This window comes from Coregonus clupeaformis, chromosome 7 (assembly GCF_020615455.1).
Source record: "Coregonus clupeaformis isolate EN_2021a chromosome 7, ASM2061545v1, whole genome shotgun sequence".
NCBI classification, from domain to species: Eukaryota; Metazoa; Chordata; class Actinopteri; order Salmoniformes; family Salmonidae; genus Coregonus; species Coregonus clupeaformis.
The window spans coordinates 24,722,961-24,748,466 of NC_059198.1; the positions used below are offsets into that span (position 1 = coordinate 24,722,961).

Genomic DNA, 25,506 nt, shown 5'->3' on the forward strand with positions numbered 1-25,506 from the left:
TGAGTTTGAAATCACATTTAATGTTTGTTCAGGAGCTGATTCACATGAACCTCAACCCTTTGTGTACAGTACAATTCTTTAATCTTTTCATTATCATCATCAGATAATGGTCTTTGCTCTCCACAGACACTCATTCACACACACACCAACCCTCTGCAGCCAGTCATACCAGCTGAGGGGTATACACAGGCAATCTTAAAGGGGACTTAGTTGTAACACCAGCGGCAACTCATCTTACACGGTAACAGTCACAAACCTGCCAGAGGCTAACCCTATCACGATGTGAACACTCACTGGTGGAGAAAAATCTGAACGTGCAAAAGTGGTCCCCTTTAAAGACTGAAGTATTTAGAGTCCTGTGATCTTAGGACATGACAATCACTAATTTTCTCCTGTCTTCAGTCACTCCCCATCCTCACCATCCCATTCTCAAGAGCACCAATGTTCAGCTTAGAGAAACTAGCTAACAAAGAAACTAAAAAATACTAATCTAAGTTTCACCTTCCTGGACTGCAAATACAGAAATGCACAGAGCAATAAAAAATACATGGCATAGAAGGTTGAAACTAAATCACGATAAAAGGAATCAAGATAACATTTTTTGTAACTAGCTGTTAATAGAACTGTTAATAGCTCTAATAGCATCAACAGTTTCATAAGTACATGTAGTTATATATACGTATCTATACTCCATAAAAGGTATGGGGAACTGTTAGGGTCGAACAGTCATGTTTTCAACATAGTTTAATGCTGGACCAAACTTGAAAAGTTAATTTCACTATGGACTCTTCAGTTATTGCGTCACTCTGCAGGCAATATAAACCCTTATCTGAAACCACATGAAGACACACGCTGGAGCGACACCTTCATGACAGCGTCGCCCCAATTTAGAAGCTGTTCCACCAGAGGACATACGTAATGCGTCTGGATTTAAGGGCACCACTACTTCACAGAGCTCTGATAGAGAGCAACCTCTGTGGGCGTCAGTGTCCTGGGTGCAATAATGCAGTAGTGTAACAGTTCCATGAAGCCAAGGCCGCTTATGTATGTCACTGCAACAGTCAGTCAACTCTGTGGTTCACATACTGGGAGACACTGGATCCAGATGTACACCGATACATGTCCCTCATCCAACGAGGAGCCTTGGTTGCTCCGTAGCTGTGCAGAGCTCCTCCCTATGAACAGGTCCCATGTAAACAGCTTACAGAGGCGAGACCAGGGAGTAAACACACTCTTTGGCACATCCTTAGGAGAATGGCGGATGCAGTCAAATCAGACTAAATAATAGACCAGGTCCCATGATTAGCTAGATTTTAGCTATGGAGAGGTCCTGTGTGTTAGCTACTGTTTACCTCTGTCTAGCATTTAAAAGTCCCTGACAGACATACATATGCACCTCTTGTGCAAAAAAACACACACAAACAAACACACATAGCTTATGCACTTAGATAAAAGTGTCACTGACCTAATTTCAAACATTCCAATGTTCTAATTGAGCCTAAAAACAACCTAGTTCACCACATTCAAATGTACAATAAATAACAATCAAGGTTTTGGGTTTCATTGACAAGGCAAGAAAGAAATGGCAACATTTGTCCTCATTGAAATAGTGACCTTCAACATTTCTATGGACCCTTTCATCGAAAGAATAGATGAGTATCATCAAGAGCTTAAATGCCGTTAGCTAAACAGTGTTGGGGACATCAAACCATGCAATAACATAATGACCAATCAAATTTAACATGGCACAGTCATCTCAAAGAAGAAGTTCATTAAAAGGGATAGTTCACCCAAATTACAAAATTACACATTGGTAATTATGTAACTTGGGGGAACTATCCCTTTAACTACATTCAGAAAACGTTCAGAGTTACTGTGTGACTGCACCTGTCAGCCTAACACTAAGGTGAATGGGACGTCCCTTCAAGATGCTGCTTCCTCTACAGGGTCCTTCCTTTTCTCGCAAAGGGGCCTTTTCCTCGTCATCACTGCCCTAATCAATGTGGCATTTACTTAAGTGCTCTGTGACATTGTCTACGTTAAAATTGCCTTAACAAAATAAAAGTGTAAATGGGTGTTTTAAGTCTGTATCATAGACTAAGCATAGACACTCCTTTTAAAATGTTGGTAAGGGGACTAAAGCAGGAGCCATGAGTGGGCTCCTCTTAAGTGCTTCAAATATAAATGGGGGGAGCCTCTCAGGTCTTTCTAAAGCACCATTTAGAGCAGGGAGAGAGGTCAAAGTTCAATAGGGTTTGAGTTAACCTCTCGGTTAACCACTGAGCGGCAGGAAGAGTAACTGACCACGTTACAAACTGAACATTCAGTTCAAACAAGTCAAAACAAAGAAGAAACAGCAGACCCGGAAGCCCTGGACAGTTGCATTCACCCACTCTGGTCAGGGGATCTTGGGTTCCCATGGCAATGGGGCTTTGTAACCATCTGCAGAGCTTCCTAGGAGGCTCGGGGTTGAGAGAGCTTTTTTGGGGAAAGCTTCTCTTTAAAACACTTCAACAACAGGTTCCCAGTGTTGAGGCCAAAGGAACAAGTGGATGGAAAAAAGGCATGGCAAAGATGTGGCAGAACAAAAGGGTTAGAAGAATGTGTGGATTGTTATGGACCTGGGGGTTACAATGCCGGGGTGGGGATGGGGATCAGGATTGGGGTGAGGGTGGACACTGCTGAGGCTGTTGCCATTGGAGTGGCAGTGACAATTGGAGCAGACTCAACCATAGGGGGAGGAGAGGGGCTGCAAGGAGGGAGGACAGTAGGAGCTGTGGTGTGGGTGGAGGGTGGGGTTGAGGTGGGGGCAGGTGTTGTGGTGAACCTGGAGGTAGTGGCTGGGACTGAGGTTGAGGTTGGGGTTGGGTGGTGGTCTTGGGCTGGGGGGTCCATGGCAGAGGGAGCAGGCTTGTTGTAGTTGAGGTTGAGGATGTGCTGCTGGAGGTGGCGGATCCAGTCCTCCTGCACAGAGAGAGGACCCTGGAACTCCACCTCACAGAACCTGCCGGAGAGAGGCAGAGAGCACACTGTTCTCACACAGAGTCATCATACAACCACAGCAGCTAGACTGGAACGGTACATGGATAATTTTTTTAATTTTGCTTTAATAAACCAACAGATTATAATTATCATGAACGTTTTTTATGGCCCCTGGGCCGACAGACTAAATGCAGTCATTCACACAACTTCCAAATCTCAAATGCCTCTGACCAGGGCTATAAAGGAGTGCACTATATTGAGAATATGGCACACTTATTTATTTATTTATTTATTTCACCTTTATTTAACCAGGTAAGCCAGTTGAGAACAAGTTCTCATTTACAACTGCGACCTGGCCAAGATAAAGCAAACTAGTGTGACAAAAACAACAACAACACAGAGATACATATGGAATAAACAAAAACGTACAGTCAATAACACAATAGAAAATAGAAAATCTATATACAGTGTGTGCAAATGTAGTAAGTTATGGAGGTAAGGCAATAAATAGGCCATAGTGCAAAATAATTACAATTAAGTATTAACACTGGAGTGATAGAAGATGATGTGCAAATAGAGATACTGGGGTGTAAATGAGCAAAATAAATAACAATGTAAATAACAATATGGGGATGAGGTAGTTGGATGGGCTAATTACAGATGGGCTGTGTACAGGTACAGTAATCGGTAAGCTGCTCTAACAACTGATGCTTAAAGTTAATGAGAGAGATAAGTGTATCCAGCTTCAGAGATTTTTGTAGTTCGTTCCAGTCATTTGCAGCAGAGAATTGGAAGGAATGCGGCCAAAGGAGGTGTTGGCTTTGGGGATGACCAGTGAGATATACCTGCTGGAGCGCATACTACGGGTGGGTGTTGCTATGGTGACCAATGAGCTAAGATAAGGCGGGGATTTGCCTAGAAGTGATTTATAGATGACCTGGAGCCAGTGGGTTTGGCGACAAATATGTAGTGAGGGCCAGCCAACGAGAGAGTACAGGTCACAATGGTGGGTAGTATATGGGGCTTTGGTGACAAAACGGATGGCACTGTGATAGACTACATCCAATTTGCTGAGTAGAGTGTTGGAGGCTATTTTGTAAATGACATCGCCGAAGTCAAGGATCGGTAGGATAGTCCGTTTTACGAGGGCATGTTTAGCAGCATGAGTGAAGGAGGCTTTGTTGCGAAACAGGAAGCAGAATCTAGATTTAACTTTGGATTGGAGATGCTTAATGTGAGTCTGGAAGGACAGTTTACGGTCTAACCAGACACCTAGGCATTTGTAGATGTCCACATATTCTAAGTCAGAGCCGCCGAGAGTAGTGATTCTAGTCGGGTGGGCGGGTGCAAGCAGCGTTCGATTGAAGAGCATGCATTTAGTTTTACTAGCATTTAAGAGCAGTTGGAGGCCACAGAAGGAGTGTTGTATGGCATTGAAGCTCGTTTGGAGGTTTGTTAACACAGTGTCCATATGTATACAAAATGGTGTCGTCTGCATAGAGGTGGATCTGAGAGTAACCAGCAGCAATAGCGACATCATTGATATACACAGAGAATAGAGTCGGCCCGAGAATTGCCCCCATAGAGACTGCCAGAGGTCCAGACAACAGGCCCTCTGATTTGACACATTGAACTCTATCTGAACAGTAGCTGGTGAACCAGGCGAGGCAGTCAGTTGAGAAACCAAGGCTATTTAGTCTGCCAATAAGAATGCGGTGATTGACAGAGTCAAAAGCCTTGGCCAGGTCGATGAAGACGGCTGCACAGTACTGTCTTTTATCAATCGCGGTTATTATATCATTTAGGACCTTGAGCGTGGCTGAGGTGCACCCATGACCAGCTCGGAAACCAGATTGCATAGCGGAGAAGGTACGGTGGGATTCGAAGTGGTCGGTGATCTGTTTGTTAACTTGGCCTTCAACAATTTCGGCAGCTAATTTTAGAAAGAAAGGGTCCAGATTGTCTAGCCCAGCTGATTTGTAGGGGTCCAGATTTTGCAGCTCTTTCAGGACATCAGCTATCTGAATTTGGGTGAAGGAGAAGCGGGGGGTGCAGAGCTGGTGGCTGGGGTAGGGGTAGCCAGGTGGAAAGCATGGCCAGCCGTAGCAAAATGCTTATTGAAATTCTCGATTATCGTAGATTTATCAGTGGTGACAGTGTTTCCTAGCCTCAGTGCAGTGGGTAGCTGGGAGGAGGTGCTTTTATTCTCCATTGACTTTACAGTGTCCCAAAACATTTTGGAGTTAGTGCTACAGGATGCAAATTTCTGTTTGAAAAAGCTAGCCTTTGCTTTCCTAACTGATTGTGTATATTGGTTCCTGACTTCCCTGAAAAGTTGCATATCGTGGGAGATGTTTTTCTGCTGGTCAAGGGCAGTCAAGTCTGGGGTGAACCAGCGGCTATATCTGTTCTTAGTTCTGAATTGTTTGAATGGGGCATGCTTATTTAAGATGGAGAAGAAAGCACTTTTGAAGAACATCCAGGCATCCTCTACTGACGGAATTAGGTCAATATCCATCCAGGATACCCGGGCCAGGTCAATTAGAAAGGCCTGCTCGCTGAAGTGATTTAGGGAGCGTTTGACAGTGATGAGGGGTGTTCGTTTGACCGCGGACCCATTACAGACGCAGGCAATGAGGCAGTGATCGCTGAGATCCTGGTTGAAGACAGCGGAGGTGTATTTAGAGGGTAAATTAGTCAGGATGATATCTATGAGGGTGCCCATGTTTACGGATTTAGGGTTGTACCTGGTAGGTTCCTTGATAATTTGTGTGAGATTGAGGGCATCTAGTTTAGATTGTAGGACGGCCGGGGTGTTAAGCATATCTTAGTTTAGGTCACCAAGCAGTACGAACTCTGAGGATAGATGGGGGGCAAGCAATTCACATATGGTGTCCAGGGCACAACTGGGGGCTGAGGGGGGTCTGTAGCAAGCGGCAACAGTGAGAGACTTATTTCTGGAAAGGTGGATTTTTAGAAGTAGAAGCTCAAACTGTTTGGGCACAGACCTGGATAGTATGATAGAGCTCTGCAGGCTATCTCTACAGTAGATTGCAACTCCACCCCCTTGGCAGTTCTATCTAGACGGAAAATGTTGTAGTTGGGAATGGACATTTCTGAATTTTTGGTGGCCTTCCTAAGCCAGGATTCAGACACTGCTAGAACATCCGGGTTGGCAGAGTGTGCTAACGCAGTGAATAACTCAAACTTGGGGAGGAGGCTTCTGATGTTAACATGCAAGAAACCAAGGCTTTTACGGTTACAGAAGTCAACAAATGATAGCGCCTGGGGAGTAGGAGTGATACTGGGGGCTACGGGGCCTGGGTTAACCTCTACATCACCAGAGGAACAGAGGAGGAATAGAATAAGTATACGGTTAAAGGCTTTAAGAACTGGTCTTCTAGTGCGTTGGGTACAGATAATAAACGGGGCAGATTTCCGGGCGTTGTAGAATAGATTCAGGGCATTATGTACAAACAAGGATATGGAAGGATATGAGTACAGTGGAGATACACCTAAGCATTGGGTAACGATGAAAGAGATAGCATCACTGGAGGTACCGATTAAGCCGGTCTCCGCGTGTATGGGGGTGGGACAAAGAAGCTATCTGAGGCAGGTTGAGCGGGACTGGGGGCTTTACAGTGAAATAATACAATAACAACTAACCCAAACAGCAATAGGCTAGGCATATTGACATGGGAGAGAGGCATAACACAATCACAGGTCTTATTCGAGAGGGCTAAGACAACAACTGGTAATGGCGACGAAAGTTTGGGCTGAGGCTAAACAGATAAACAGGATGGGGTACCGTGTAAAGGAACAGTTCAGCGGGCATCCGATGTGTAGTTGAGTGATCATAAGGTCCAGTGAACAGCAATAGGTAAGTCCGGGAGCAGTTCGTAGGCTGCTACAGCACAGGCGAGCAGGAGGCATGGCTGTTGATTGCGCGTGCTAGCGGGCCGGTGCTTGCAGATGGATCTTCGTGGTCGTCGCAACGGGAAGCCTGTTGAAACCACATCAGATGATTACGTCGGCAGACCAGTCGTGATGGATCGGCGGGGCTCCGTGTCGACACTAAGAGATCCCATCCGGTTGACAGAGAGGTGGATAGCCGGGAGATGGGCCTGGCTCGAGGCTAGCTCAAGGCTAACTGGTGCTAGCTTCGGGACAAGTGGTGATTAGTGGTGATTAGCCAACAACAACATCCATTCGGTTGCAGCTAGCTAGTTGTGATGATCCGATGTTAAGGTCCAGTGATTCAGTGATTCCGGCAGAAAATCTGAACAATTGGCCGATAACTGTCCAGGCTAGAGCTGGCTGGTAGGTAGTGCAGGCCTCGGACAGTGGTGTAGACCGCTAACGGTGGCTAATAGCAATAGCTAATAGCAAGTAGCTAGTTAGCTGGCTAGCTGGCTAGTTTCAGCCGTGGGTTCTTGATAAAAGGTATGAAGTATTAATAGAATCCGTTCCACATTGGGTGAGGCGGGTTGCAGGAAAGTATATTTAGTTAAGGATGGAAAGTGAGATAGAGAAATATATACGAAATAAAACAAAAAACTGGCTATTTACATGAGGACACAACATAATACACGACCGCACTGCTATGCCATCTTGGATAAGCACTTTGAGATTAGCCGATGAGTTCAGTACTGCACAGATCCCCAAAGAAACTCACCGGCACTTGAGGGAGTAGATCTTTCCCACCACTTTGACCAGGGGGGTGGAAGGGGGTTTGGGCACCAGGGCAGGAATAGTGCCGGTGCGAGGGGGCTTGGGGGTGCCACTGTCCCTCTCTCCTCCCTCTGAGTGAGAGGGGTGTTTAAGAGGTCGCCGCTCAAAGCCTGGACATGAGGAGGAGAGAACACCAGGAGGAAAGCGTGAGATGGACAGGTATGTGTGTATGGCGAATAGTTGTGTGTGTTTGTGTCACACTCACCTCTGGGCAGGCGCACGTTGAGCTCGCTGCGGGCCACCTGTGTGTGGGGAGGGAGGGTGTTGGAGAGTAGGGCGGGGCTGGGACTGTGACTGCTATGGCTGGGTCGGGAGGGGGGAGTGAGACCAGCATTACCCTCTGCTGCCCGGGGTGATGCCAGGGTGAGCTCCCGGCCTACCCGTCTGGCCTGGGCCAGCCCCAGAGCCACCCACTGGGAGGAGGAATGCTTCTGGGAGGGCATGGGGGGGAGGAGGTCAGAGTCGGACGATGGGGAGAGAGACGAGCTGCTTTTCTGCTACATAAAGGAGAGGAGAGGGATGAGTGCTTCTCATTAAAACAGCTGTCTCAATGTACTCTAATACAAGGACATTACAGAGTAATCTTCTAGTCTTTATGTGTGTCAACTCATAACAGAGGGAGTGACGCAAATACACAATGCTAATTCAGGAGGGATGGAAAAGTATATTTTCTAGAACAGCAAAATTCATCTGAAGATGAAGGATCTATGCCACCCGGCACTCTGGTTACTATAGCAACTATTAAGTCAATACCTAAGCCTGTTGTGTCCCCCACAGGGGAAATATGCTTATATGAGACTCTTTGTGTTGGAGCTACATGATAGCAGATCTGACTGAGACATTTAAATCACAAAATGGCTGGTGGTGGCTGAGGCCAATTCCATCTTTTTACGTTTAAAAGCTCATCTAGTGGCAGGTGTTGTTAGTTTGAGAGAGCTAAAGCCTTATGGTAAATCATACACTTGACTTTTAATGGTATGGGTTGTCATGGTAATGTTCTAAACAGCCCTCACAATGTGCCGACAGCCCTCATAGCTGTCCGAAACCTACAACTTAACACAACTTAAATGGGCAGGTCGGCACTAATAAAAAACAACTTTGCAATATTGCAGCTTGATTGTGCATTGTGTGCACGATGTCACACTGTTTACTCTAAATCAATATAAATAATTGCTGCCTTCGCATGGACATTGGAAAATATAACTTTTGAGATAAATCCCACTGCAAGTACTGTGAGTAATACAGTCATTTTACTATCATCTATCACCATTAGATAAACTACAAAATAAATAAATTCCTCCCTGACCTTCTTCGAGGTGGAGCGGGTGGAGCCCTGCATGTAGCTACGGTGCATCTCCACCACCTTGTGGGGCCGGCTGCGCATCCAGGCACTCAGCGTCTCGATGGGCGAACCGTTCACACACCACTCTGTCACGCCAAACTGCCGCAGGTGGGCCCGCGCGTGGCTAGCCAGCGCCTTGCGGTTCTCAAAGTAGAACCCACACAGCTCACAGCTGGCATCTGGGGAGGGGGTCAGGTGGTGAGAGAAGGCAGAGGTGGGGTGTTGTCGGTCAGAGCTGGGCATAAGTTAGCGACATTTGATTAATGTTTCATAAAATAAAATGTATATAAGATAACATACAGTGGCTTGCGAAAGTATTCACCCCCCTTGGAATTTTTCCTATTTTGTTGCCTTACAACCTGGAATTAAAATGGAGTTTTGGGGGGTTTGTATCATTTGATTTACACAACATGCCTACCACTTTGAAGATGCAAAATATGTTTTATTGTGAAACAAACAAGATAGACAAAAAAACTATTTACCCCCCCAAAGTCAATATTTTGTAGAGCCACCTTTTGCAGCAATTACAGCTGCAAGTCTCTTGGGGTATGTCTCTATAAGCTTGGCACATCTAGCCACTGAGATTTTTGCCCATTCTTCAAGGCAAAACTGCTCCAGGTCCTTCAACTTGGATGGGTTCAGCTGGTGTACAGCAATCTTTAAGTCATACCACAGATTCTCAATTGGATTGAGGTCTGGGCTTTGACTAGGCCATTCCAAGACATTTAAATGCTTCCCCTTAAACCACTCGAGTGTTGCTTTAGCAGTATGCTTAGGGTCATTGTCCTGCTGGAAGGTGAACCTCCATTCAAGTCTCAAATCTCTGGAAGACTGAAAAAGGATTCCCTCAAGAATTTCCCTGTATTTAGCGCCATCCATCATTCCTTCAATTCTGACCAGTTTCCCAGTCCCTGCCGATGAAAAACATCTCCACAGCATGATGCTGCCACCACCATGCTTCACTGTGGGGATGGTGTTCTCGGGGTGATGAGAGGTGTTGGGTTTGTGGCAGGCATAGCGTTTTCCTTGATGGCCAAAAAGCTAAATTTTAGTCTAATCTGACCAGAGTACCTTCTTCCATATGTTTGGGGAGTCTCCCAAATGCCTTTTGGCGAACACCAAACGTGTTTGCTTATTTTTTTCTTTAAGCAATGGCTTTTATCTGGCCACTCTTCCGTAAAGCCCAGCTCTGTGGAGTGTCCGGCTTAAAGTGGTCCTATGGACAGATACTCCAATCTCCGCTGTGGAGCTTTGCAGCTCCTTCAGGGTTATCTTTGGTCTCTTTGTTGCCTCTCTGATTAATGCCCTCCTTGCCTGGTTCGTGAGTTTTGGTGGGCGGCCCTCTCTTGGCAGGTTTGTTGTGGTGCCATATTCTTTCAATTTTTTAATAATGGATTGAAATGGTGCTCCGTGGGATGCTCCGTGGGGTGTTTTTCTTCTAAGGGGACAGGACAACTTCACCGCATTAAAGGGACGATGGACGGGGCCATGTACCGTCAAATCTTGGGTGAGAACATCCTTCCCTCAGCCAGGGCATTGAAAATGGGTCGTGGATGGGTATTCCAGCATGACAATGACCCAAAACACACGGCCAAGGCAACAAAGGAGTGGCTCAAGAAGAAGCACATTAAGGTCCTGGAGTGGCCTAGCCAGTCTCCAGACCTTAATCCCATAGAAAATCTGTGGAGGAAGCTGAAGGTTTGAGTTGCCAAACGTCAGCCTCGAAACCTTAATGACTTGGAGAAGATCTGCAAAGAGGAGTGGGACAAAATCCCTCCTGAGATGTGTGCAAACCTGGTGGCCAACTACAAGAAACGTCTGACCTCTGTGATTGCCAACAAGGGTTTTGCCACCAAGTACTAAGTCATGTTTTGCAGAGGGGTCAAATACTTATTTCCCTCATTAAAATGCAAATCAATTTATAACATTTTTGACCTGCGTTTTTCTGGATTTTTTTGTTGTTATTCTGTCTCTAACTGTTCAAATAAACCTACCATTAAAATTATAGACTGATCATGTCTTTGTCAGTGGGCAAACGTACCAAATCAGCAGGGGATCAAACACTTTTTTCCCTCACTGTATACTGAGATCATGTGACACTTAGATTACACACAGGTGGACTTTATTCAACTAATTATGTGACTTCTGAAGGTAATTGGTTGCACCAGATCTTATTTAGGGGCTTCATAGCAAAGGGGGTGAATACATATGCACGCACCACTTTTCCGTTATTTATTTTTTAGAATTATTTGAAACAAGTTATTTTTTTCATTTCACTTCACCAATTTGGACTATTTTGTATATGTCCATTACATTAAATCCAAATAAAAATCCATTTAAATTACAGGTTGTAATGCAACAAAATAGGAAAAACGCCAAGGGGGATGAATACTTTTACAAGGCACTGTATGTGTCATTATCTGCTAAATGCAATGAGTCTGCAAGTTAAAGGATGACTGCAACTCTTCTGAGGATCTTTAGTAAGGTCATGGCTTACCCAGGTGCCCTCCCACATGCTTGTCTGGAGAGGACTTCCCTTTGATGGAGAGGTCATGTGGCAGGGGCGAGAAGGACTGGGGGTGGGGTGGTGACCTCTCGACTGGACAGCCCTCCTCCGACAGGGGTCTCTTACCCAGCAGGGACACCGCAAAAAACTTCCCGGCGGGAGGGGTGGAGGAGAGGCCCACCGCCCCCAGGCCGTGCTTATGAAGCCGGGAGCCAGAATGCAGCAGGTTGAGGGCAGATTTGCGGGAGAACTTGGGCGACTGGTAACCCAGGCCCCCCACCAGGCCTTCCCAGGTGGGGCTGGACCCCTGGCTGGTCTCCTTCTGCCCCGGGGCCGGGGACGAGGTGCCCCCTTTCTTGTGCATGAGTTCTCTCAGGGTGTCTATGGGGGAGCCGTTGACTGACCACTCTGTGATGCCCATCTGGCGCAAGTGGGAACGGGCGTGGCTGGAGAGACCTTTACGGTTCTCAAAGTACTCCCCACAGAACTCACAGCGGATGTCCCGAGTGGGCTCTACCTCATGGGCTGTGACTGTGGGAGGAACAAAGGGAGGGGGGAGGAGACAGAGAGATGGAAAAAGAGATAGTAGAGAATAAAAACAAGGCATCACTTCTGTATGGGTATTATCTCAATAACTACAAGATGGTCTTTCAACTTGGACTCACCCAAGTTAAGAGGGAGCATATTGTCAGAGCTGCTCCAGCTGCAATTCAGTGGCTCAGAGGAGTATCCCGCTGCTCCCCCCAGCGCTCCTGGCATGGTAACTTCCAGCTGCATAGGCTCAGGCTTCAGCTTGACTATCAGGCCAGGGGAGGCTGGTGGAGCTGAGCCCATCTTACGCACTGTGGACTGGTGGCTGGGTGGGTGGGCGAAGGCAAAAGGGAGGCGACTCAGGATGCTGGGCGAGGCAGAGGAGGACAAGGGGGAGCGAGGGGGTCTGGGGGATGGAGCGGGAGATTTTAGGGGCTTGAGGGGCAGGGCGCAGGGTAGACCTCGACGTGTGATCAGCTCTCGCAAAGTGTCTATGGGGGAGCCATTGACTGTCCACTCTGTGATGCCCATCTGGCGCAGGTGGGAACGCGCGTGACTGGAGAGGCCTTTACGGTTTTCAAAGTATTCCCCACAGAACTCACAGCCAATCTCCTTCACTGGTTCACCTGATGGAGAGATGGAGGGTAGAGATGAAGATCAACTTAAAATAAGCACCTCAAGAAACTGTACATCAACAAGTCACTGATGCTGTATTGCATTGAATGGAGTATGAATATAGTTTCCATCATATGACAAACACTCACTGTGGGGGACGGGCGTGAGTTCCCCACCACTCAAACGGAAGACCTGTAATTGGGAGGACTTGGGACGTTTGGAGGGCGGCCCAAACATTGAGGAAACTGAGGCAGAGGTAGCTTTGGACCTAGATCCGCCCCCCATCGTAGTGACCTTGTAGAGGAGGGGTGAGGAGGAGGTGGTGAGGAGGGAGCGTTTGGGGGAGGAGAGGCTGGCTGTGAGGCCCCTGAGCCCCTGGGGCCCCTCAGGCTGCAGGGCGCTGGCTCGGTGCTTGAAGTCATCCGTGTGGATGAGCTGGTTGAGGAGGTCTATGGGGGAACCCTTGGACTCAGAGTACTCCACCCCAAAGTGACGCAGGTGGGCTCGGGCATGGCTGGACAGGCCCTTCCGCGTCTCGAACCAGGCGCCACACAGCTGGCACACTATGTCCTTGTTGGGGTCCACCTCCAATGCTGCACAGATGAGGAAAAGGGGGTATGAGGAAATGTTTTACTTCAGACACCTTTACAACCTGTGCATGAATCAGTAGGAGATGAATGACCAGAGAGAGGGCACTGACACACTTACTGAGGTTGAGTGGGGCATCAGTCTCCTGTGGGGCCCAGAAGGGTTTGGCAGAGAGGTTAGAGGTGGTGCTCTTCATCCCTCCAGGATTATGGTCCAGACAGCGCAGGGGGGAGGACACAGGCAGCAGGGAGGAGATGGGGGCCTTCCTCACCACAGGAGAGGGGGAGCAGGCCCTGATGAGGGAGGATGGGGGAGGGGAGGCCACAGGGGAGGGGGTGGAAGAGGGTGGCACTTTCACTGCTTTGGCCAGGATGGAGAGAGGGATGGGTTTCTCGTCCATGTCTGTGTCTTCATATATCTCCTCTTTCCGTGGGATTGGCAGGACATGAGGAGGCTTCTTGGCGACGGGGGGCCAGGGGAGGGGAGGGGGGAAGTGCCCATCCAGACCGCGCTCCTTGGTGATCTGGTAGAGGAGGTCGATGGGCGCCCCGCTGCTCTCCGACATGCCAATGCCCAGCTGGCGCAGGTGGGAACGGGCGTGACTAGATAGGCCCCGCCTTGTCTCGAAGGGGGCACTGCACACCTCACACTTTAACAGGTTAGACACTACAATACAGAGGAGAACAGTGAGAGGGGAGAGGATGCAGCTGACCAGCAGACAGCAATACATACAGAATATGGAAAACTCATTTTATTTCAGTCATAGTTCAGCACTACTGTATGTATTATTACATCATTTATAGCACTTCAATTAAAGGATGGTGACAAAAAGAGCAGGAGGCTGTGTAGCTGAGAATTCTCCAATGAGTTTGCTGCAATCCGTAGTTTTTGATAAAAATAGCATTTTACGCGACCTACACCGTTGTTTGTTAATGAAGAACAGCCCCGTCATTGCATAGGCATTGTTGTTTTTTTGGCAGGGGATGCATAGAATGCAATTTTAATCAAAAACGATGGATTACAACTCCCTCTGACAGCTCTATAACAATCTGGACAAGCACAGGTACACAGTAAGTGTTAAAAATTTATATATTTTTAAGTACGAGTGGCAGTGCATGTTTGAAGTCGCTAACTTCATACTCCATTGGAAATAAGTGAATTAAGCGGTGCAATTTGACAGAGGTCACATTATAGCCCTATTCGGACGGGACTAGTATTACTAGAGACGTAGATGACAATTCACACGGTATGTTTTTACAAACTGCCCCCGTTAATTCTTCATTTGTTTTCATTCAATTGACTCTTATGATGGAAGCCTGGAGGGTTTTATTCTAAGCGTGAAGATATGTCAACATCATGTCTAGACGATAAAGTCTACACTGATAACTCCTGCTATGTGAGCTGTTGAACAGTGCACTTGAGATGCGTTTATGGATGAGAACATGAATTTGCCAATTCCAAAAAAGTTTAGCCCAGTGGGGAATGGAGGATGCCCTGCTTTGCAATCTATTGCCTACATCAACAGCCACGGTTTCATTAAATAGGCCTAGGCACAATACTTTTTTATTGCACATTTAATTAAACTGACGTATTTGCCGATGTTCAACTTCAATTCATTGGCACAAAACATAGACTATAAACAAAGGTATTCACTGTGAAAGTTGATCAATTGAATCCATTCATATAAAATATATGCGCAGCACTTTGTTTAAGCATCAATTTATCAAATCAGTTCTTGTTTTCTTGCGCAGCACCCGTCAAACTCTGTAATGTCTCGAAAAACTCAGGGATGTCGTTATGCACAGGACTAGTATTATCAGAGGACCTTGGAGTTTGCCAAAAAACAGTAGATTATTCTGGCTGGAGTTGTTACTCTCCTGCCATGTAAAAATGACTGACATGGCAGATTCGGACAGGACTAAAATTACGGATGTGGTGTTTTGTGCTCTTGCACATCATTCCATTACCCGACCTCCCCTAGTAAAACTAATCCCGTCCGAATAAGGATATATAATTACGTTTTAATCATACACTACGGAATTCAGCACCCAAATAAAGAACACCTTTACACAGGACAAACATAGATACAAGGCACGCATTAAAGAATGGACATTTTTATAGTCCGTTATCGACTCGATGTAGTACACTCCGACAAAACTCATTGCCACTCAACTCCATTGAGACGTGATGTACATATCGTGGAGTTGAGAATTCTCAGCTAGGGGCTGTGGTAACCTCAGCCACATCTGTCTGCCATCTAACAAAGCCTCCAGATCCCAGGGGACCTTTATATCTCATCTCATCTTGTCCCATTTTGTTCAGTCTCACCCTTGATGTCAGCTTCATCCCTCGGGGAGGGGCTCTCTGGGTCCAGGGAAAACAGCCCCTTCCTCCCTGGGCTGGAGGTCAAGCTGTCCAGTGCTGGCATTTGCTCTTCCTCCTCCCCACCTGAAACACATTACACAACCAAATGATTGAGTCATTAATTAAAGAGTCATTAACCTGGTAGGATGTGATTAAACATGTAGCCTAATGTCGCCAGGAAAATGACATAAGTATTAACTTTGATAACTAGTAATGCAGGAAAATACACAACATGACGAAAAGTATGTGGACACCTGCTCGTCGAACATCTCATTCCAAAATCATGGGCATTAATATGGAGTTGGTCCCCCCTTTGCTGCTATAACAGCCTCCACTCTCCTGTGAAGGCTTTCCACTAGATGTTGGAACATTGCTGCAGGGACTTGCTTCCATTCAGCCACAAGAGCATTAGTGAGGTCGGGCACTGATGTTGGGCGATTAGGCCTGGCTCGCAGTCGGTGTTCCAATTCATCCTAAAGGTGTTCGATGGGGTTGAGTTCAGGGCTCTGTGCAGGCCAGTCAAGTTGTTCCACACCGATCTCGACAAACCATTTCTGTATTGACCTTGCTTTGTGCACGGGGGTATTGTCATGCTGAAACAGGAAAGGGCCTTCCCCAAACTGTTGCCACAAAGTTGGAAGCACAGAATAATCTAGAATGTCATTGTATGCTGTAGCATTAAGATTTCCCTTCACTGGAACTAAGGGGCCTGAACCATGAAAAACAGCCCCACACCATTATTCCTCCTCCACCAAACTTTACAGTTGGCACTATGCACTGGGGCAGGTAGCGTTCTCCTGGCATCCACCAAATCCAGATGGTGAAGCGTGACTCATCACTCCAGAGAATGCATTTCCACTGCTCCAGAGTCCAATTGCAGCGAGCTTTACACCCCTCCAGCCGACGCTTGGCATTACGCATGGTGATCTTAGGCTTGTGTGCGGCTGCTCGGTCATGGAAACCCATTTCATGAAGCTCCCGACGAACAGTTATTGTGCTGATGTTGCTTCCAGAGGCAGTTTGGAACTAGGTAGTGAGTGTTGCAACCAAGGACAGACGTTTTTTATGCCCTACGCGCTTCAGAATTCGGCGGCCCCATTCTGTGAGCTTGTGTGACCTACCACTGCGCGGCTGAGCCGTTGTTGCTCCAAGACGTTTCCACTTCACAATAACAGCACTTACAGTTGACCGGGGCACCTCTAGCAGGAAGAAATTTGACCAACTGACTTGTTGGAAAGGTGGCATCCTATGACAGTGCCTCGTTGAAAGTCACTGAGCTCTTCAGTACAACCATTCTACTGCCAATGTTTGTCTATGGAGATTGCATGGCAGTGTGCTCGATTTTATACACCTGTCAGCAATGGTTGTGGCTGTAATAGCTGAATCCACTAACTTGAAGGGTTGTCCGCATACTTTTGTATATATAGTGTATGCATAGGCAAATTAAATAGTTTTTAAATAATACAATGTATTCTGTTTCTGTATGAATAACAAAACATACATAAAACCTTTACAATGGAGTAGCTAATAATAATATGCTATTGATTAAAACAACTGCAATTTGCAGCGCTCATCAATTATTGGGGCTTCAGACATAGTCTGGCTAATAAATCACTTCTTCAAGTGTGTAGACCTGTGATAATGGCAAAACACTGTTCGTTTTCCTGCTGTTGTACATTTCGTAACAGACACATGCCTTTCATTGCGATGGTGTATTTCTGGGACAAAACTACCATTTTCTGCGACAAAGCGGTAAATCATAAGCGACGTGAGTAGACAATGCTTTTTGTCTGGAGGGCGGCTCTGCGCTTGTCAGTTGATCTCGTCTCAGGGTGCGTGCAGAGAGAATGACACCTTTGATTCTTCTCGCTTTGTTTGCAGCATCAAAAATGTGATCACTGCAGCAAAATGATACCTTGATTTGATAAAACTATGAAAAGTAACAAAGTTACAAAATCCGGACTTCAGTTTTCATTATATAGCAGTAGTATGCCTACAGTAACATCAAGTAACCTGACACTTAATAAAGTGACACTTCGATGTATTTTTAAGATCTAAATAAGTTTTGATATGATTACAGATTTGCAGTCCGTTATTCCTGTATTATAAGTATGAAGCAATGCATTCACAAAGAATGACACCAGAGCGACCACATTCAAGAAATCAAAGGAAAGTAAAATGGCGAGGATTTGGGAACTGTAGGTAATTTTAGAAATTCTGCAGTATTGGAAATAGTGAACGTCATCCGAGACGCACAAAATATATCACACAGAAATAAATATGACAGGCCGCATCAAATGTTGCAAACACACATTCCTGCGCGCGTAGCTACACTGATACAAGTAACTCGAACAATGACACATTTGTAGCCAATGCATTGACTTTGTCTATCGCACCCTTAGTGCGCGACAGTGATTTTAAATGGTCTCATATGATTTGAGTTTTTGATGGCTAATGTGTCTAGAGACAAATTTGACGTACCGCAAACAATACAGGCTACGACGCGACGTGCAACAATGAAGCCGATTAATGTTTAAAGGGCACGGGCGTTACGGTGCGTGGTACTCACCGGTCAGTAGTTGCGGTGCATCGGACTCCCGGCAGCTAAAGCCAGACAGTTTTTCCGCTATTGTTTGTGTCTGCAGGGAGGTGGAAGCAGCCATTTTGCCCCCATACACATGCACCGCTAAACTAAGGCGTGACCAATCGAGCAGAGGCTGGGACAAACGCACTGAGCACCACATCAACCAAGAGCATCAGAGTGTCTCCCTCTAATATGCTTGATTTACAGTAACACTTTGTCCCAAATACTGCAGTTCATCATAGACAAGAAATCTGCTGCATTACACAAGTCTCACAACCAGGGACTGATGTTACAACACCAACAGGCGAAGTGCCACATCAGGAGAGTAGTTCCATAATACAAAATAGTTGCAAAACTGTTGCACAGAATCGTTTTCAACATTCAATATCCCTTGTGCATTGCATTGCCACTGTAGTTACCATTGAGTTATCACATTCAGCACTGAGACATTTCTTTGGGAGTCTTATTCACGCTGACCAACCATCATGTAATCTACCAACAACCTATCACAGCGTCACACCACAGTGTGTTGTATTCATAAACCACAATGCCAGCTCAAAAAGGCATCCTACAGTATACACACCAGGTACACACACACACACACACACACACACACACACACCTTCAGGCTCACCAACGCTGTGGTCTTTCTTCCAAGGCTGAGAAGGCGACGAAGGCAGTAGGTTGGAGACTGTAGCACCTGTTGCCTCTTCACTCCCCTCCCCTCCCCCTGGTTCTTCCTCCTCCGTCTCCAGGTCTTCCTCCTCCTCCTCGTCTGAGGCTGGGCTGCGTGGGGGGGCTGTGGGGAGGACCAGGTCTGGGCGGCTGGAGAAGAGCTCCCGGAGGATATGGATGGGCGAGACAGTCACCTCCCAGTTAGTAATCCCAAAGTCCCGCAGGTGCGCCCTGGCGTGGCTGGACAGGCCAGCCCGGGTGTCAAAGCCAGCATTGCAGAACTCACAGCGCATCACACTGAACGTATCCGGGTCAAAGTTGGCAACTGAAGAGAGAGAAGGGCATATAAAAGGTTAGCAGTTTACAGAGCGACGTGGAAGTTGTACATATCCTCTACCCTGACTGATACTTGTTGTTACTTTCTTACATTATAGTGATTTACAAACATACCGCATCATACACCAGACAAGGTCCTAACTATGTAATAACAAAGATTCAAGATACCTTTTTTCTTCTTCTTCTGGTAGGAGAACTTCTTCTCGATGGCATTGACCTCCTCAGGGGATATGAAGTGGCGTACGTTGTAGCTGACGCCCACTCGGTTGAGGTGGCCCCTCACGTGATTGGCCAACCCGATGCCGTTGTGGAAGCGATCAGGGCAGTAGGGGCATTTCCTCTCCACGCTCTTCAGGGTCCCCGTCTCCTCATCAATCTCCTTATAATCCTCATCTGATATGCCCTCCGCTAGGAAACGCCGGATCTTCTCCTCTTCCTCTTCTTCTTCTTCTTCGTCATGATCATCGTTGTCATCATCATTGTCATTTTCAGCAGCAAAATTCTTGTTACTCTTCTTTTCAAAAGCAACCTTTGGATCACCGTCCTCTTCCTCTTCCTTCACGGGCTTCCCTTCTGAAGAGCATGAGGCTGTGAGGCTCTGTTGTTTTAGACAGGAGTCATCTAGAACAGGAAGGAAAGGTATATAGTATGAGGCTGAGCTGAGACAGCCATTTAGTACACTGTATTATAATAGAGAAGTGTTCAATCCCAGTCCTGGAGAGCCAATGTGTCGCTGGGTTTTTTGCTGTGCCTGTAACTGGCTCAATCAATCTGCAACAGCAGATGAGATAACTTTATATCACATCAATGAACTATGTGCTGTAGTGGCACATCAAGAATAGGCATCATATACAGAGACCCTTCAGCACAGGGATAGAATAACACTACAGAGGCCAATTACACAGACGCAACATGAAGAACACAGTGATAAGATGCAATGGGGTGAAATTAGAAACAGACACCCCTAGCAACTGAGCCTTTATAATGATTAGGGGAGAGCGCAAGGAAGATAAGGCTGACTATATTGTATTTGGTGAGGGGAGCCATGCATCACTGTATGCCAGGTGGCTACTTTATAACTCAGCCTGTCACTCACTCACCCATCACCTTGCCTCCCTCCCAACGGCCAAGGTAAGAGAGGAGAGTTTGTGGGTCAAAGCGGATGGGCTCATTGAGGACAAGGGGCAGCGTGTGTCTTAGCTGGGCCTGCAAGCCCTGTCAGCCCCAGGCACTCTGCTGCCCCACGTAGGCTGGCTGAGAAAATGCCTTTCAGCTGATTGGCCGGGGCAGGCACCTCCACAGGGCATGGAGGGGAAGCAACGGGCGACCCAGGTTCAGTTATGGGCCAGGCAGGGACTGCTGGGCATTCTCAGTTATGGCCAAACCCAGTGACTGATCTGCAGGCTTGTGATGGTACTTGATAGCATCACAAGCCACATGCATGCAGCACAAGTTATGCATTCTAGGTAAAAATAATTTCAATATCGAAGGACAAATATCACAGGTTACCCAACTGTGCATGTCCAAGGTGAAAATAAAAAGAGAAAATATTGAATTGGAATTTGGAGTAGCCTCAGGAGTCCAAAATATTCTGGACAGTAGAATATTTTTGCTTATGGATATGCATTTAGTGTGGTCATTCTCTAGTGTAGTGGTTCTCAACTCCAGTCCTCGAGTAACCCCAAACAGTACACATTTTTATTGTAGCCCCGGACAAGCACACCTGATTCAACTTGTCAACTAATCATCAGGCTCTTAATGAGTTGAATAAGGTGTTTTTTGTCCAGAGCTACAACAAAAATGTGTGCTTTTGGGGGTACTGGAGGACTGGAGTTGGAAACCACTGCTCTAGTGCATCAGACCATTAACGATGAAAGGTTTGTCTTAGAATTAGCATGAGATCAGTGCAATAGGTAAGACTCTAAAGAAAGTCTAAGGTATTGGCTTCTTTCAACTGTTTTCGAGATGGCTCGAGGGAGATACGTTCTGCATCTTAGTCTCACCTCGGAGGGATCGAGCCCTGGTGAGCGGTTTGGACCCAACAAGTGATTCAGTCTCTTTTTGGTTAATCTCAGTTGCCAGGTCAGGGCTCTGGCCCTGGCTTTGTGCATCGTCGGTCTCAGGTGGCCCGCTGTCCAGTCTGGGATTTGGCCGGAGGAGTTCTGTCCCCGCCTTCCCTCTCCTATTTGCTCTCTTGTTCCCGGTGGTCTTAAAGGCTATCTCTCTACGCTGGGGAGCTGTAGCAGTGTTTGATGGTTGGGGCTGTGTGTCACTGTCCTCCATGGCAGAGATCCAGCTAGAGGAAGAAGACTTACTGGCCTTTGACTGGCTTTGGCCCTCTGGTGGAGAGACAGGCTTAGAAAGATTATCAGAACATGGTGGAGAGGAGGCATCAATTCTGGACCCTGGACGGTTCATCTCTTCAGGCCCTTCCCCACAGATGGAGGTCTGCGCGGGGTGAGCCACGTGTTGGTGCTCCTTCAGAGCAGTTTGACTGGAGGCCTGGAAGGCACACTGATCACAAGTGCGAGAGGTGGAGGCCAGGCCAGAGGCAGATTCAGGTGACTGGGGCGGCTCCACAGGAGTGAGCTTTGGTTGAAAACGCGGAGAGGCTCGCTGCAGACCAGTAGGTTTTCTGTTGTGGGTCTTGGCATGGTTGGCCAATGCCTGTGAGGTGCGTGTACTGAAGTCACACTTGAGGCAGAGATAGCGACGATTGGCTGGGCCTTTGACCTTTGCTTTGACTGGGGTTTTGGCTCGAGCTTTGACAGGGGCCCGGACTGGAACTGGGACTGGATCTGGGACTGGCTCTGTGAATGGGACTGGAGCTGGGACTGGCTCTGTGAATGGGACTGGAGCTGGGACTGGCTCTGTGAATGGGACTGGAGTTGTGACTGGAGCTACAAATGGTTCTAGGACTGGGCTGGCAGGTTTGGTCACCTTGCTCGGCTTACCCTGCATAGTCTCCCCTTTGCCACTGTCGCTCAGCTTCCCAATCTCCTCCAGGATCTTCTGACGAGATTCCTGGTGTCGTCTGTGGTGGTCTGCCAGAGCCAACCTGTTTGACAGGTTCCATCCACACTCCACACACCGAAATCGCCCGCCCTTCACTCCGCGCTCCCTCCTGCCAGCCCCCGGCCTGCTCTGACTGTGCTCTTGCATGTGATCCTGCAGGTAGACCTGCTTCTTGAAGTAAATGCTACATTCCACACAGGTGAAAATCTCTTCACCAAGCTCTCCCTCTCCTCGTTCTTCTTCACCACCTTTTTCCTCTTCCACTTTCTCCAGATCCTCTGTTGCCTTTTCCAAGTCCTCCTTAAAGTCATAGACCCCTCCACTCACCTTCACTGACCCCACGCTATTTGCTCTTGGGGAAGCACCCTGTGCCTTCCTCCCAGCTTCTGTTGATGTGCATTCCCAGGTGCCCTGGCCAGAGAAGGGCCTGAGCAGGGCCCTCTTCTTCTTCCGACGCTGGATGAAGGTGCAGTGTGCCCAGGGTGCTGGTGGGGGGCTCTCTGGGTCTGAGTCCCCAGGAAAGGTGTACACATCCCGCTCAGGCTCATTGTCCTTCCCTGTCAGGTCCTCTTCCTCTCCTTCCTCCTCAATTTGGTGCCCCTCCTTTGATGTCACTTTGGACTGAAACAGTCTAGCTTTCTCCGATACATTCCAGACTCTGTCATCTACCACTGTGGATGGTCAAGAGACAAAAGGATATTAGAAAAATAGTTATTTCGAAAAGAAACTAAGTTTTATCTCATGTTTTCCCTTGCTCCCCATCATGCTTACATTCTTTTGAACTGGGCTGGGCCTTCTTTGGCTCCTCCCTGTGTGTGCTAGGCTTGTCTTGATCCCGCTCCTCCACAGGGCTGGGTAGGTTTGACTCAGTGGGTAAGAGCTGCAGTTGGTCAGGTGCTTGGTCGTCCTCACTGTCAGGTCTGGACAAAATGATATAGAAAGAGACAGTTGTATGAGTGGGTCAGAAAGAGCAATGAGTCCCTATCTGTCTATCTGAACATGTGTCTGCCTATCCTGTTAGTGTGTGTCACTTTATTTGACCACTCTGCTTTAATGTCTGTCTGCCTTGTGGTGTTGTGTCCTATCACACATAAATATCTTCCTGCTGGCTGCCCTTCTATTCCTCCATCTCACCTGAGTCCAGAGGAGGGGGATCCTGGGCTGTGGGCGGCCAGACCGTGAGGGTTAGAAAAGTGCTGTAGCTCCTCCTCTGACAGACAGCGCAACCCACAAAACAGACAACAACAGGAACATCACTTCACATGTCGGCCACTCACAGGTAAATTCACAGCCAAAGATATACAGTAGTCATTCCCAGTAAGAGACACAGTTCTGACTACAAGCAGACCGAGGAACATTAAAACATTCTGGAAGTGACAACAAATATAGCTGAGGGTGATAGCAAGAAGTTGAACTGAGAGCATCACATTTAGGAAGGCCCATAACTGCACTACTGACATAGACGGGATACACTTAAAAATTAAATAGTATGATTAATATTGTGTTCATACAAAGCTCAGTAATAAACCAGTGTGGTAGCTACCGTCTAGTGTCTCTTTCTCCGAGTCAGAGTCCCAGGTCAGGGAGGAGGGAAAGGCTGAGGGCCTGATGCTCCTCTGTGCACTCCTCCCTGGTTCCACCTGGGATAGGGGGCCTCCGGTCCTCGCAAAGTCCCCATTGCCACCACTGGACCATGGGCTCCCACTGAAGGTGAGTTCGTCTGAAACCTGTTGATGACATTGACACAATCTCACAGCTAGACAGCATTCTGAATACAACTGACATTGATTCTGAAGTCTGTGATTTTCACTTATGTAAAAGCCTATGTTTCAGCAAATGCAGCATGTGGTAGTCGACCATGATAAGATTCTCCTTACCTGTAAGGTGTGATTTAGGAATGTGTGGGTTGCGGTGTCCTGTGCTGAGAATGAGGGTGGGGGCCCATAGCTGCTCACAGAGGTGAAGGAATCCCTGGGGGAAAGAGAGTCCCCCTCCAGCTCCATGGTCCCCACAGCACAGTATGGCGTCCCACTACTGACCACTCAGTCTACATTATGTGTGGTGTTCTCTCCCACTGTTTTCATATCCACAAACAGACACACACACACACACACATGGGGTACACTTCCGTAATACTGTCATTACATAGAGATAAGCAGCACTCCAGAAAAGGTGTTCTGATGCACACAACACAAGTAATTTCAAGTAATTGGAAAAGCATGTCACTAATTTGGGGGTCTGGGTTGGCCACTTGTTTTTCTGCTTCAAATGCTGCATTGTCAGTGATTCACAATATCACACCGAGACCTTGATGAATATGACAAATCGTAAATGCAAGAGTTGGTAACAAGCATAGCGCAGTGGCGTCACAGGTTCAGCCTACTGCAATTCTGGGACTGTCTGACCCATTTTCACAATGTCTGGTGATATTGTGAGAATATAACAGATTTCCTAAATGGCCACGTACAAAAGTAGACTTTTATTCAGGCCCTGTCTCGCTTGTTAACTAAAAATAAACTCAAATGCAAGCAGCTAACCCATCAAGGTGGGAAAATGTGCAGTCTACCTGCAAGGACATTGTGAATGGATGTAGCAAGCATTATATGAATATGTGCACAAATGTTTATAATGTTATAACGCCCTTTATTAAGTACTCACGGAAAACGGCCTGGCTTGTGGTCCGACGAAAGGAGTTGTTTACGCACCGTTCTCCATGCTTTATATAGAACAAAGCTACGAATATCCTCAGTCCATGAATGCATGTAGAGCGTGTTGCTATATTTTTATCACATCAGTGCTACATTTTTCCATGAACCCGCTTGCAGAGACCACACACTCGACTCCATGTTATTTGCCTGAAGGCACGCCACCGCTACGTGTGTGACGTCGATTGAGAACTGCGTTCAGGCTATCCCACTCAAATCCATGTTCCAATTGACGTGCGCAACTACACTGAAGATACGGTATTTTGCTGATAGCTTTACCACGGATAGCGTGATCGCAGTAATGGACATTGGAAAAGAGTTTGGAGCTCAACCTCTGCGGTCAAATTGATTGCATTGCACTGGAAAAGTGTAGTGGTAAAATGTGTGTGTGAAGTAGGCTGAATATAATGATTAATTACGAATAGTTTAGATTATAATACCAATGTCTCAAATAAAGTCCAGAACTAAAATTATATTGAGGATTTTACGCACTAGCACAAATATAAGAACCCTATACCTGTAGCAAGTTTTT

General features: G+C 47.0%; 1 protein-coding gene across 3 annotated transcripts; it reads right to left on the bottom strand.

Moving 5' to 3' along the window:
• LOC121570200 (protein Wiz-like) lies at positions 1-25,171 on the bottom strand. 3 transcript variants are annotated; one of them, XM_045221259.1, is made up of 17 exons: positions 24,928-25,171; positions 24,147-24,343; positions 23,813-23,996; positions 23,404-23,479; positions 23,041-23,189; positions 21,258-22,940; positions 19,423-19,875; positions 18,878-19,243; positions 15,624-15,743; positions 13,416-13,961; positions 12,857-13,300; positions 12,227-12,718; positions 11,553-12,092; positions 9,020-9,234; positions 7,919-8,210; positions 7,658-7,823; positions 1-3,004 (listed from the first exon to the last, which is right to left on the bottom strand). In XM_045221259.1, exons 2-17 carry the CDS (start codon positions 24,270-24,272, stop codon positions 2,629-2,631), a joined length of 6,228 nt encoding a protein of 2,075 aa, XP_045077194.1. In that variant the 5' UTR covers positions 24,273-24,343; positions 24,928-25,171; the 3' UTR covers positions 1-2,628. The 3 variants fall into 3 exon arrangements, with proteins under 3 accessions (XP_045077194.1, XP_045077193.1, XP_045077192.1); XM_045221258.1 differs by having other exon boundaries at positions 7,919-8,207; positions 18,866-19,243; XM_045221257.1 differs by having other exon boundaries at positions 18,866-19,243.
• Between the last annotated feature and the right edge of the window lie 335 nt (positions 25,172-25,506).